This window comes from Artibeus jamaicensis, unplaced genomic scaffold (assembly GCF_021234435.1).
Source record: "Artibeus jamaicensis isolate MK-2021 breed Jamaican fruit bat unplaced genomic scaffold, CSHL_Jam_final contig_851, whole genome shotgun sequence".
In the NCBI taxonomy this organism is placed as follows: domain Eukaryota; kingdom Metazoa; phylum Chordata; class Mammalia; order Chiroptera; family Phyllostomidae; genus Artibeus; species Artibeus jamaicensis.
The window spans coordinates 14,497,252-14,510,042 of NW_026521986.1; the positions used below are offsets into that span (position 1 = coordinate 14,497,252).

The 12,791-nt window shown below is 40.9% G+C and overlaps 1 protein-coding gene across 7 annotated transcripts in view; it reads left to right on the plus strand.

Moving 5' to 3' along the window:
• Positions 1-12,791, plus strand: part of TTLL5 (tubulin tyrosine ligase like 5) — a 259,197-nt gene that overhangs the window by 79,580 nt on the left and 166,826 nt on the right. For 6 of the 7 annotated variants that reach the window (XM_037145212.2, XM_037145214.2, XM_037145217.2 and 3 more), the window contains exons 19-21: positions 2,455-2,493; positions 8,352-8,509; positions 9,437-9,743. In XM_037145212.2, coding sequence (XP_037001107.2) covers positions 2,455-2,493; positions 8,352-8,509; positions 9,437-9,743 — 504 coding nt within the window. The remainder of the gene's footprint in view (positions 1-2,454; positions 2,494-8,351; positions 8,510-9,436; positions 9,744-12,791) is intronic. The other variant, XM_037145215.2, reaches the window with a different exon arrangement.

Here is a 12,791-nt window from a genome sequence, read left to right on the forward strand (position 1 = left end):
ATGAGTTTGACACCCCTGATAAGCTTTCTAAGCTAATAGTGATACAAATTTCTCATCCATTATAAAGTAGGTATATTTTTATTAGCTAATTTAAAAGTCAAATGATTCAATCAATTCAGTTCTTCTAAATCTTTGATCTGTTTGATCTAACTACCTGGTAAGTTAAGCAGCAGTGCTTACTACTACTTTTTCTCAATCCATGTTTAAGTCTCTCGTTGGCATAATTGTTTAGGAAGCAGTCTTGGACATTTCTGAGGAGCTCGTTTTTTCAAGTTTTGGGTTAGGCAAGCACCTGTGATGAAACCTCATGGAATGATGCCCTGAAGTGCAGTCTGGCTTTCCAAATTATGGTGTTCAGTAGCTGTGCTTCTCCATGATAGCCATTCATGTGGTATAACTTAGAGTTAGGGCCTTAAAGTTATTCCAAGATTCTGTCAAGTGAGTGAAGAGGCCACTCCACATTGCTGTGCGTGATGGGCAGCAGACTGGAGCGTTTGTGTAGGCATCCAGAAAGGAAGCACCGTGAGCTCGGATGAAGTTGATAAAAGGCAGTCTCACTACCCGACTTCCTGGGCAGAATGTTAGCCTTTCTTCAAAGGAGTCGCTCGTAACCGGCACCACACGAGGTGCACGGGCCGAGCCTGAGCTGCTCCCCACTTCTTCCCACCAGTCACGGTAACTGGCACAGTCAGTGCTGCTCTGCCGATACACTCATCTCTAAATTTTTTTCCCAGGTATGCCCTGCATCCTCTTACCCGGACCAGAAGGAAGTTCTCCCAACCCTTTTTATCCCTCAGTCTGATTTAGATTCCCATGATCTATAATAATTGCCTGTTTCCTGGGCAGTCTACTTCACATGTTGACTTATAAGAATGAATATTTGGATATGTTCATTTTTGTCAGTAGCAGGAATCTACCCCATGGTAGGCACACACAAAAAAACAGGCATCGGAAAAATGGAAAAATTGAAATTGCTTATCACACGTGTCCTGGCATCTTCCAGTACGTCTGTTCTCTTCGGTCTGAATTGACGTTTTCCCTCCTGCACACTCCATTGTATTATTGTCAGAATTTCTTTCAAACTAATTCTTTACTCATTTCTTTAGGTTAATTTTGTCCGACTTTCCTGCCCTCCTTCACTCCTTCACCTACCCCCCTGCCCTGGCAACAGTGTTTCCCATACTTTATTACAGGACGGCCAGCCGCGCTTTAACATCTGGAGGCCTTGTATGTAAACCATGTCTCTCTCCTGGCCCACCCCCAGACTGAAGTATTAGTCCTTACTAAAAAAGCCGCCTAGGAGATGCTAATATGAAGCCAGGATTGCAGATTAGTGGAGAAAACCATTATCTGATGAAAGTTAAAAGCATCTTAAGACTCTTGATGACAATGTGACAATATCAGGACATTAGCATGAATAGAAGGCATGAGAAGGGAAAGACAAAACATTTTGGTGAAGACAAACCTTCACTTGATTTTTCTAAAGATAGTAAATCTTGGTATTGATTGTATCTGTGTCTTTAAAAAAAAACACCCAATACCAGAGGTTACATGCTGTGCGTGAGGTCTCATTAATGTAACACACTGAAATAGTACACTTTTAGAATGGTGAGCAGAGTGCAGGGAGTGGGGGTGGGGCCGGGTAAGAGGTGTGTTGTCACCAAAGGGTGACACGGGGGATCCTTATGGTGATGGAACTGCCGGGTGTCTCGTCAGTGGCGTGGGATACATCAGCTTGCACCCAGGTAAAGTTGTGCTGAACTAAATGAACACATTTACAAATGTGTACAAGTAACACTGGGGAAATTTTGAAAAGAGTGTTAGGTGAAAGGCAATTGAATGAGAAAATATTTTTAAAGAAAAACAGAAACCAGTTTAAACATGAGTGGCATTCACTTCCTGTGGTTAGAGTGGTGGGGAGCGTCACTCGTGGGAAGTCTGTTTCTCGTGAGCAGCCTTTGGGACTCCCGAGAACTGAGACTGGTTTCTCCTCCTCACACAGTTCAGTGAAAGTATGAAGAGCGCCGGAGGGTGAGACCCAAGCCCTGGGTTCAAATTTAAACCTATAAAGCTCCGACCTTGGGCTTGTCACAAAATGTCTCTTTATAAATGGGGCTGATCATAACCTTCACATGACTGTCGTGAAGAATAATGTGACTCGATTTGTGATTAGATGTACACAAGCAAGTAACTGCTAGGATTTTTCTGTAAAATTCATTGATTCTATTCCCTTTATGTTTTACTGATCCTCCCTCAAGCTCAGGGTACTCTCTCCATTTTCTCAGCTTGTTCTCAATTCATCTCTCTGCTTCTCCCCCAAGATGCCTTCCATGGCGTAATTCCACACTGAATCTCTACAGTACTCACTTCGGATGTGTGTGTGCATGCATGTGTGAACTCAGGAAAGAATATCTGCACAGCGCTCTAACCCACTTGTCCTTTCTGCTTCTGTAGGGGAATCCCAAGAAGAGGCTTATTGGCAGGAAGAACACGGTAACTGACTTTTAAAAGTTGAGCAGTTTCTTACATGTGCATAATACGTGACCATGCACAGACTAGGCATGATGCGTCATATAAATATTTTCAGTTTGGCTCAGCCTGACTTGTAACATAAAAATGTTTTCTATTGAAACACTATTCTGTGGCAACTTTTCACAAACGAAGTTTGGGATTTATGATGTACTTATAACTAACTACAGGTATATCATTTCAACTGATAATAATAGTATTCATATATTTGGCAATGAAAGAGACCAGAGTATTAATGAGAGTTCAAGTATACCCATGTTAGATTCAAATAAGAGGTTATTTTGGCTTTGACATACCTTGGTCTCTGCGCCTTGTGGGATTGAATAGAACCGCTTCCAATTTGCCACGGAACTAAAAGTATGCAGAGTCCTGTGGCTGTTCACGTTTGGCAGAGCAGAGAAAGGTCTCGGGAGGAGGCTCTGGGTGGCCTTACACCACTGAAAACTCCATCCACAGCAAAAACTCCTGACCCTTAACACGCACCCTCTGATTGGAGACACTGCATCCTTCCCTTCATTTTGTATCTCTTTAAAAAGCAGAATGAGAACATCTGGCTTTTTGTTCTACATTTGAAAACTTTGTTTCTCATCCAGATTCGTTGAAGCATAGATCTATGTTTTCTTTAAAAAATGAAAACTAATGATTGCCACTAAAGAAAAATCAAGCTTGTTTCCTAAATGAAAGTCACACTTAGTTTTGTAAGTTTTCTCCAGTTTTTAGTCAAGGAATGTGCTTTCTAGAGCATTTGCTATTAATCTGGAAATTGGAAAAGACAAAACAAGAAAAAAGGTAAAATATTAAACAATAAGAATATTTAGAGACCAGTGAGTTCTGTCTTCTGTGCGTTTCCTGCCACTCACTTTATGTGGCCACAGTAGGGTTCATCAGGTGGCGCAGAGTCCGAGCAGGTGGAAGGTGGTGGGACAGACCACACGCCAGGGCGAGACACCCGTCTCAATGCGCGAAAAGGGTTGGAGTCACGTGTGTGTTCCTCGACCACAGTGGAATCAGAGAGCAGCAGCAGTAGAAACTCTCCAGATATTTAGTAATTAAACAGCACATTTCTAAATAATCCACGGGTGAAGGAAGACACCATGAAGGAAATTAGAAAAATTTTGAACTGAGTGATAATAAAATATAAAATTAAAATGTGCGGGATGCAGCTAAGGGAGGGTTTTAAGGGAAATTTGTCTTCAGAAGTTTATATTGGAAAACAAAGGCCTGAGTCACTGATCTGATGTCTACTTTATGAAACTGGGAAAAAGAAGAGTTACCCAAAGTAAATAGAAAAAAGGAAACAATAAAGGGCATATATCAAATAATTTTTTTAAAACCCAACAATAAATAAAATTAATAAAATTTAAAAATTTTTATTGATAAGGTAGCAGAATTGATCAACTCTTATGTAGACTGATCTAGAAAAGAAACAGAGAACACTAATTACCAATACGAGGTAGGAAAGAGGGATATCACTGTAGATCCTACAGACATACAGAAAAGGAAATATTATTAACAACCTTATTCCACTGCTTTGACAACTTAAATAAAATGTCTGAATTCCTGTGGGGAGGGAACACTTAGCAAAACTGGTGTAAGCCAAAATAAAAATTTTGAATAATCTTATACCTGTGTGGAATATTGACTTTGTAATCAAAAGTTTTCTTCCTACATAGGAAACTCCGGGCTCAGTAGTTTCACTGTAGTTCAACTACCAAACATTTGAGGAAGAATACCGGTCTGACACAAACTCCTTCAAAAGTCCAGGAAGGGACACTTCCCAGTTTGTTTTATGATGCCAGCATAACTATGACATCAAAATCCGACAAAGGCATTTTAGAAAACCACAGGCTAATATCTTCATGAGCATAGACATGGAATCTTTTAAAAGAGTATTAGCAAATAGAATCCACCAGTGTATAAAAAATAATAATACATTTGACTAAAGTGAGATTTTTCCTAGTAATGCAAAGTTAGTTTGACATTTGATTGATTAGTCAATATAATGTATTATACTAAATAAAGGAAATAACCCAGATGATCATTTTATTAGCTGCAGAAAGAAAGAGGAGATTTCATCAGATTTCATCTGATGAAATCGAGTACATTTGTGAGAAAAACTCGTAGCAAATCAGGAACAGAAGGGAACTTTTTTAATCTGACAAAGGCTTTCTATGAAAAAACTATTTCTGACATCACTAAATGGTGAAATATTGAAGACTTTCCCCCTCTGAATAAGGTAAGGTGTCTACTCTCACCTCACATACCTCTTTTGTACTAGAGGTCCTAAGCAGTATAATAGAGCAAAAAGAGGAAAGCGTTGCATGTTGGAAAGGAGGAAGTTAAGTGTCTGTGTTCTTGGTGACATAATCAGGTCAGTAGAAACCCCAAGGTATCTACAGAGTATCAGAACATATAGCTGCACTTAGCAAGGTCTTGGGATACAAGGTCAGTATATTAAAAAATTTTAGTATACTAGCAGTAAATAATTGGAAAGTGAAATTTAAAATTCTATTTATAATAGCACTTTAAAATATAAAGCTCTTAGGGGTAAATTTAGCAACAACATATATATATACTATAAAACCTACTAAATATATTGAAAGAGATTTTAAAAGATCTAAATAAGTGGAGAGAATTAATATTGTAAATATCATTCTCTCCAAAGTGGTCTGAAGATCCAGTGCAATCCCAGTTATTACCAAAAGTTTTTTTTTGGTAGAAATTGACTTTTTAAAAATTTACATGGAAATGAAAGAACTTAGAATATCCAAGGTAATCTTGGAAAAGACTTGGAGTATCTGAGTTATAGAAATTCTGTAATGATATAGTAATCAAAACTGTGGTATATTGATTATTAGAACAGAGTAAAGAACTCAGAAATAGACTAATATTTATATGGTTGTTTATATGGTAAACCAGTGGGGAAAGGAAACTTTAACAAATGGGGCTGATATTTTCAAAAATGAAATTCAACCCTTATCTCAAAAATTTGAGATGATTCATAGACAAACACAAAAGCTTTTACTCTAAAACTTCTTGAGAAAAATATCTGTGACTTTGGGTTTGGCAAAAGTTTTTAGACATGATACAAAAAGCAATAAACAAAAGGAAATAAAGGATAAGCTCAGTTTTCTCAAAATTACAAACTTTTATTTATCATAAGATACTGTTAAGAAAATGACCAGGCTGGTCATGGAAAGGAAGACCCGTGAATAGCCCATGTGCCATGAGAGTGTGCCTAGTAGCAACATTCGTTATCGGAGAGTTGCAAATTAAGTCCTGAGGTATCACTAAACACCCAGCAGAATGGGTAAAATTGTATCAAGTCATCCTTGTACATTTTAAATGTCTCACAGTTTTATTTGTGAATTACACCTCAGTAAGCCTGGTGGTGGAGGAGTGACTGACAATATCAAATGGTGAGGATGTGTAGCTAATGGAAGGAACTCTTATAAATTGTTATTGGCAATATAAACTGGTATGAGCACTGTAGAAAGAGTCTGGCTGCTCGTTAGAAACCCCAGAAATTTTCATTTGGAGATCTTTACCCAGGAGAAGTAAAAAATATAACCACAAAATAACTGTGCAGAAATGTTTATGGCCACTTCATTCATGATATTTCAAAACTGGAAACAAGCTAATGTCTAGCAATGGGAGAGTGGGAGAACTATGGATGATTCATACAACAGACTAATCCTCAGGAATAAAAAGGGATCAACAGTGATACTACAGCATGGGTGAATCTCAAAACTGTGCTGTATGAAAGGAAACATACACACAAGAGTTCATACTGTATGATTTCACTTTCATGAAGTTCTAGAACAGGCACACCTAAGTACGCAGTGGAGAAATTTCAAATGGTGGATTTTTGGGGGGGTGTGAGAGGGATAGACTGGGAAGGGCCACGAGACGTTCTGAGGGGGTGGATGGTAGTGGCATCTGTCATCACTCAGCAGCTGGGAATTTAATATTTGGGTATTTAACTGTGTGTAGTTTCTAGCTCACCCAAAATGCCCACAAACTCAAAACAAATACTGAATTCTAGGTGACGATAGGCATATTGACATGCTTAGGAGTGAAGTACACTGATGTCTATGTCTAGCTTTGAAATCTTTTAAAAATTAGATGGATGGGTGGATGGATAGAAGAATGGGAGATTGTATATACATTTGATGAAACAAACGAAGTCAAGTGTTCATTGCGGGAATTAGGCAGTAGGTAAAAATGGGTATTCACAATATGATTTTTACACTTGTCTGTTCAATTAAATATTTTTATGATAGTTGGCAAAATAAAATGAAGTGGATGTAGCTATGAGGTATTGCAACTTATTTGCAGGGAATTCTGTTGTTTATTAATTTGAAAATATCCGTACCCAGTGATCAACAAGACAGGCATGTTCCTTGCCCTTCTGTTGATCAGATTCATATTTTCCCCAGCATTTCCTGCCTCCTTCCCTTGTGCTAGTTACGGTTTATCTGTCTCTTCAGGGTTTCGTAGAAGCTCATAGTTATTACTTTAAAATATCTGATTTGTTTTCTTTTCCTGGTTACTTAATTGACTGAAAGACCTATTTCCACAATCTATATGTGTTTATAAGAGAAGGTAGGGCAGAGTTCAGTTATGGGGACTGCCATAAGCTGATTTTGAAATATTTCTGAAGTTCAGTAATTTGCTTCCTGTTTCTGCCCCTGGTGTCAGGATCTTCCCTGTTCTGGACCCAATCTCCTGCTCTGACGAGAAGGCCTCCAAAAGATTTATGTACTATTCTGTTCACCCACCCAGAAATCCCTGAAAGTCCTAAATAGACCTAAAGGCACAACCTTTTCACGAACTCAGAGACTGAAAACTTCCAGAGAAATGAGGATGATTCTTTGACCTCAGAGGGAATATACTTTGATTTCTAGAAAGTTCAAGAGGGAGAGTTCAAAGCGGACTGCTTTCAGATACTAGCTTCTTTTCTGGCCCAGTGACCAAGAACTCTCTCTCTCTGGTTACCCGGTTACCTCTGCTGCCTCATACTTCTCTGGTCCTTGTGTGGATTGGACCTGATACCCGTCACCTCTGTAGTTCATGATTTACTTTGATGCCTAACGTAGCTCATGCCACCCACTCCCCACCCCATTTCCCATTCATGAGGTGATCGAACGTAGCCTTGTCCTGCATCTGCTGCCTGCCCTCATCTGTACCTTAAGTCCTGACCTGCACCGAACACTTCTCCCCATCTGTTCATGTGACTAAGTAGCTTCTAAGGGAGGAGTTCCTCATGTTGGAATGGTCGAGACTCGGTGCGTCTGAAGGTCTTGGTGACTTTTTAATAAGACACTCTCTCCGTGAGTCTCGGTCAGCACTAGCATGTTCTCAGATTATCAGCCATTCCTCCCTTGGTCTCCACCTCCGCTGTTCATTAAATGTTGTACATTCGAAAGAATATTTGTATTCATTCTAAGGTATAATGAATAGCAATAAAATAACACCTCTCTAGCCACAACCTAGCTGGAGAACCTAGTCGTTCTTAAGGTATAAGGTATCTGGTGGCACTTTGTGATCTCTGCAATAAATCTTCAGTATTGCTGAATTCTTAGAAATACTTCAACATTGTCTTCAGATATATTTTTGTTGAGAACATTGAACACATTCAGACAGGCCATTAGTGAAGTTTTGATGTAGATCCCAGTGTTAGGTTGATTCATCTGTCAAACCTTTTAGAATTCACTCGATTACCTACCGTGCATGCCCAGTCTGTCGTTATCGCAGATTTCTGCCAAGCTTAGCCTTGGAGCCCAGGGGGGGACTTTCTGAGTTGTTTTTTTTCCCCACAGAACAACTACAGATGGAACACCGGAACTGAAGGTAGAGAGTATGAATTCAAAAGCAAAGCTGCACGCTGCTCTTTATGAGAGGAAGCTCTTGTCTTTGGAGGTGCGAAAGCGTAAGCGACGGAATGGGAAGCGGAGGGCAGCAAGGCCGAAGTACCCAGGTACGTGCTGGGGAGCTGTCACCGAGGGCCAGGATCTGGGCCCTGCCGTCTGAGTTAGTCATCCTCTTAACCCTCAGTGATCAGAAGCTCCCTGATCACATGTCCTTGCTTTTTTGTATATTCCTTTTTCTCTGAAACTGAAAGTCAAAAGGATTATAAGTTTTAAACTTTCATTCTGTAATATTTGTATTGAATATCCGAAGCACACACAGTGTGGCTTTTGCTTGTATTTCAGCATCATATAATACCTGATACTTTAGAAATAGCATTGGCTGAATTTAATAGAATTCTGAGCAGCATTGTTCAGATTTTTCATGATTAAATATTAAGTCCAGTTTACCCTTTGACATTGGTAGGTGTTGTAAATATTTTAAACATCAACAGATGAAGGCGAATTTCTTTTTCTTCCAAATTCCCCCATATATGTTTGTCACTGACTACCTGACTAACTTCCTATCTTTTCTTCCTCCCTCTATTAGTTGAGCACCTATATTAGTTACATTGGTCACTGGGGTGTCATTGCTTAATAAATATTTAGCCCTTGTTCTCACAGACCTTCCAAGGCAGTGAAGGAGAAGGATAATGAATAAACACAGTAGAGAAAGATATTCCCTTGCTCTTTGTACCTTCATGAAAAGTGCCCTTCTGAAAACCTCTAACACATTCTAGAGGTTACTAAGCTGTTTTTTGCCTTAAGTTGTGAGAGAGCCATTGGTATGATGAAGAGAAGCATCACCTATAATGAAGATGGTTACTAGGCTTTGGAATGTATAAGATCGGACAGTGACATGTGTGTGCCATTAATTCTGGGTGTTATTTGTGGTCTGATTTAGATACGGGTTTTTATTAAAAAGATAAAAGGAAGGTATTGGGAGAGAGGAAAATTTAATCCTTTTTTCAGCAACATTAGTGATTCTTCGCATTTAGTGATTACCCAACCAGCTGAAATGAATGTTAAAACTGAGACAGACAGTGAAGAGGAGGAAGAAGCTGCATTGGACAATGAAGATGAAGAACAGGAAGCTTCCCAGGAGGAGTTTGCAGGGTCCCTTGGAGAAAATCAAGCCAAATACACATCCTCATTGACCATTATGGTAGAAAATTCACCCAAAAAAAAAGCCGGGAAAGTTCCTGAATGGACTAATAAAGGTGAACAATGCTGCAAAATTGAGACTCAGGAGCCAGAACCCAAATTTAACCTGATACAGATTCTGCAAGATAATGGCAATCTTAGGTATGTACCTTTTGTAATTATAATAGTAAAATTGGTAACAGCTACCTCGTACTGTGCACCAGCCACTGCTGGTGGCTTTACAGCCATTTTCCATTTCTTATTCACTGCAGTCCTGTGAATATTTTTATTAAGGAAGCTGAATCTTAGAGAATTTATTTGTCCAAGGTGCAGAGCTGTGATACAAACCCAGGTCTCACTGGCTGGAGGAGTACTTGTTGGGGTTTAGTGTCTGTCACCAAGAGCACAGGGACACAGAGACAAGGAGCTCAAGCAGCTCATGGTTTAGTATGGGAACACCTCAAGAACGGTGGCTGTGACCCCAACATGGACAAAGTCCTGTTAGGACACAGCAAAAGAACTGATTGGTCTTGCTTCGGAAGGCTAGAGAGATGTTAGGGAGGAGACAGTATCTGAACCAGGCTTTGAATGGTGAGTAGGATTTCAGGAGGTTTGGGAGGTACCAACCAAGTGTGGGGGTGCCGGCAGAGGAAATGGACACAGGGGTGTGATAGCACAGTTATTCATTCAGTCCCCCATCAAGTGTTTATTGAGCACTTGCTCTGTGCCAGGAAGTGTGCTGGGCTGTACAGTCCTACAGGGGAGACCAAGACAGGCTCGTGGAGCTTACTCTAGCAGGCAAGACTGCCAGTAAACAGAAGCAAGGTAATTTCAGGCGGTAACAAGGTGTAAGACAGTAAGTCAGGGCACAGTGTTAGAATGTAATATTGGGCAGATGGTTTCTTTAGATTGGTGTTTGGACATGAAGAGATAACCTTCAGGGTCGGTCCTGAATAAAGAGAAGGAGGTAAGTCATGTGATTATCAGGGGGCAGAATATTCCAGACAGAACAGCAAATATAAGAGCCCTGAAACTGGACCGAGCCTGACAAGTTTGAGAAATAGATTAGGGTAGTGGAGTTATACAGAGGGGAAGGCATGGTAAGAAATGAGACTAAAACTTGAATGTCATTTGCTAATAAAGGGCTCTAAGAGGAGCCTGGGCTTTTATTTTCTAGATGGGTAATTTTTAAGCAGACGAATGATCTGGTCAGATCTTGATTTGGAAAGGAAATTGATTGCACTGTGGGATAGTGATTGGGAAGAGGACAACTGAAGGCGGAGCGGTAAGTTTAGCAGTTGTTACAGTAGTCCGGAGCCAGGAAGATGAAGTCTTTGACCAGAGTCATGGCTGCGGGAATGGGGGGAATGGGATGGACATAATGAAATTAACAAGTAAAAGTAGTCAGGGCTTGGTCTCTGTAGGTGTAAGACCTCCAAAGAGACTTTTCCAAATCTGGCAACTTCACTCAGTGTAAGGAGCTTAAGAGTTGGCTTGCTGATAGAAATACTGTCTCATTTGGGGCATAGCGAGGAGAAAGTGCTCTGGGGTGAAGATTCGCAGGAGACAGGTGAAAACAGAGCTTTGAAGGTCAGAGTGGGACAGGATCGTGTAGTTGATAGTTCAGAACTTCAGAGTGGGCGTGCTCGTTCACTTCGCTTTAGTTCAGTAAGCATCGACAAGGAAAGAAGGAAGAGAATTGAGTCCTGGGGAACACCAGTGTTTGACAGGATAAAAAGACAAGAGGCAGCAGAGAGGTGGGCATCAGACTGGGCAGGCGCAGTGCAGTGGCAGCTGCAGGAGGCTCAGCCGTAGAGCTCCTCAGCCCACTTAGGGTGCAGCGTGGAAAGAGGTGCCTGCACTCAGGACCAGGGGTGGGCGTAGTGGGCGGAAGAGAAGTTGTGAGTCACGGAAATTAAAAAGTAAGTGTGAACTAACTTTTTCAGATTTGGCAGTTGAAAGGAAGGTGAGAATACATAGGACAGAGCAGGCCAAGAGAAAGACTTTTTTCTTTTTTAAACAGGTAGGGATTCTGGAGCTTATTTATAGATCAGGGGAAGGACTTGATGGGAAGAGGGTTGGAGATGCAGAAATGGCTGTATCTGTAGAGAAGCGTCCTAAAGGCAGGTGGAAAGAGGTTCGTGGAGGTTCATCTCTTTCTGTAAGTCAGAAAACACGCCCCGTGGGATGAGGACCGTGGTTCGAAGTTACAGGGGAAGGAAGTTTAGGTGTATGGGTGTGACAGCTTTGATTTTCTCAGGTGGAGGTCGATGGAGAGTGATAGTGGGGTTTGGGCAGCGGGGACAGAGGTGCAGTTTGGAACAGTGCTGTGGAGAATGAGGACGATTTTCTTAGTAAAGAGCGCAGTGAATTTGGTTGGGAGACCTGGGCCCTGGCTTTTTAGTGCTGACCAGCTGGCCGTGACCGTGGACCCCTCAGGGAGCTTCTCCCCGCCTCAGTGTTCGTTTCCGTGAGGCCAAAGAGCGGGCTCAGACCAGTGTTTTTCAAAGTGGTGCTTTCTGGAGGGGAAAAAAGACTCCACTGAGTTGAAATAGAACTTTTCAAAACCACTGGACTATATTCTAAGGCCCTTTCCAGAAATAACATTCTGCTTAGCTGTCATGGAATAAATTATTTCTTCATAAATCTTATGGATCTCACTTTCTGTGAGTAAACTGTTGTAATTGCAGGGTGTGTTAATATAAATCAGTGGTTTTCAGACTATTCCTTGGAGTTGCCCATCGTTCTGTGGGGCATCTCAGTGGCTACTGGGATTCTGGAGAAGGTCCATGGCAAGGATCCAAGACTCCAGGCCCCAGGCCTCTTGTTGTGTATTTTGTGTGCTGAGGATTCACGTAGGCTTTTATTCTTTAAAAAATGGGGGGGGGGGGGTTTGGTGTAAATCATTGTGGTTTTCATTCTTTCATTTTGGGGGGTAGGGGGTTTTCTGTTTCACATGACCAGCTGACCAGTGTTTCTAATACCTTCTAATCCCGAGGGACAAACTCAGGATTAGCACCCCAGGGATCCTTTAACAAGGGCAGAAAACTCAGTACTTGTTCATTTGACTATCGACAGCGATTTGCAGCAAAATAATGATTGAAATCTTAACTTCCAAGCAATAATTTCCATGTCCAAAGATCTTCATGTTGTAGTATTAAAGGGCTAGTCTGTGAAACTGGGCGTTCTGCTGCATTTGGAGGTCTGACA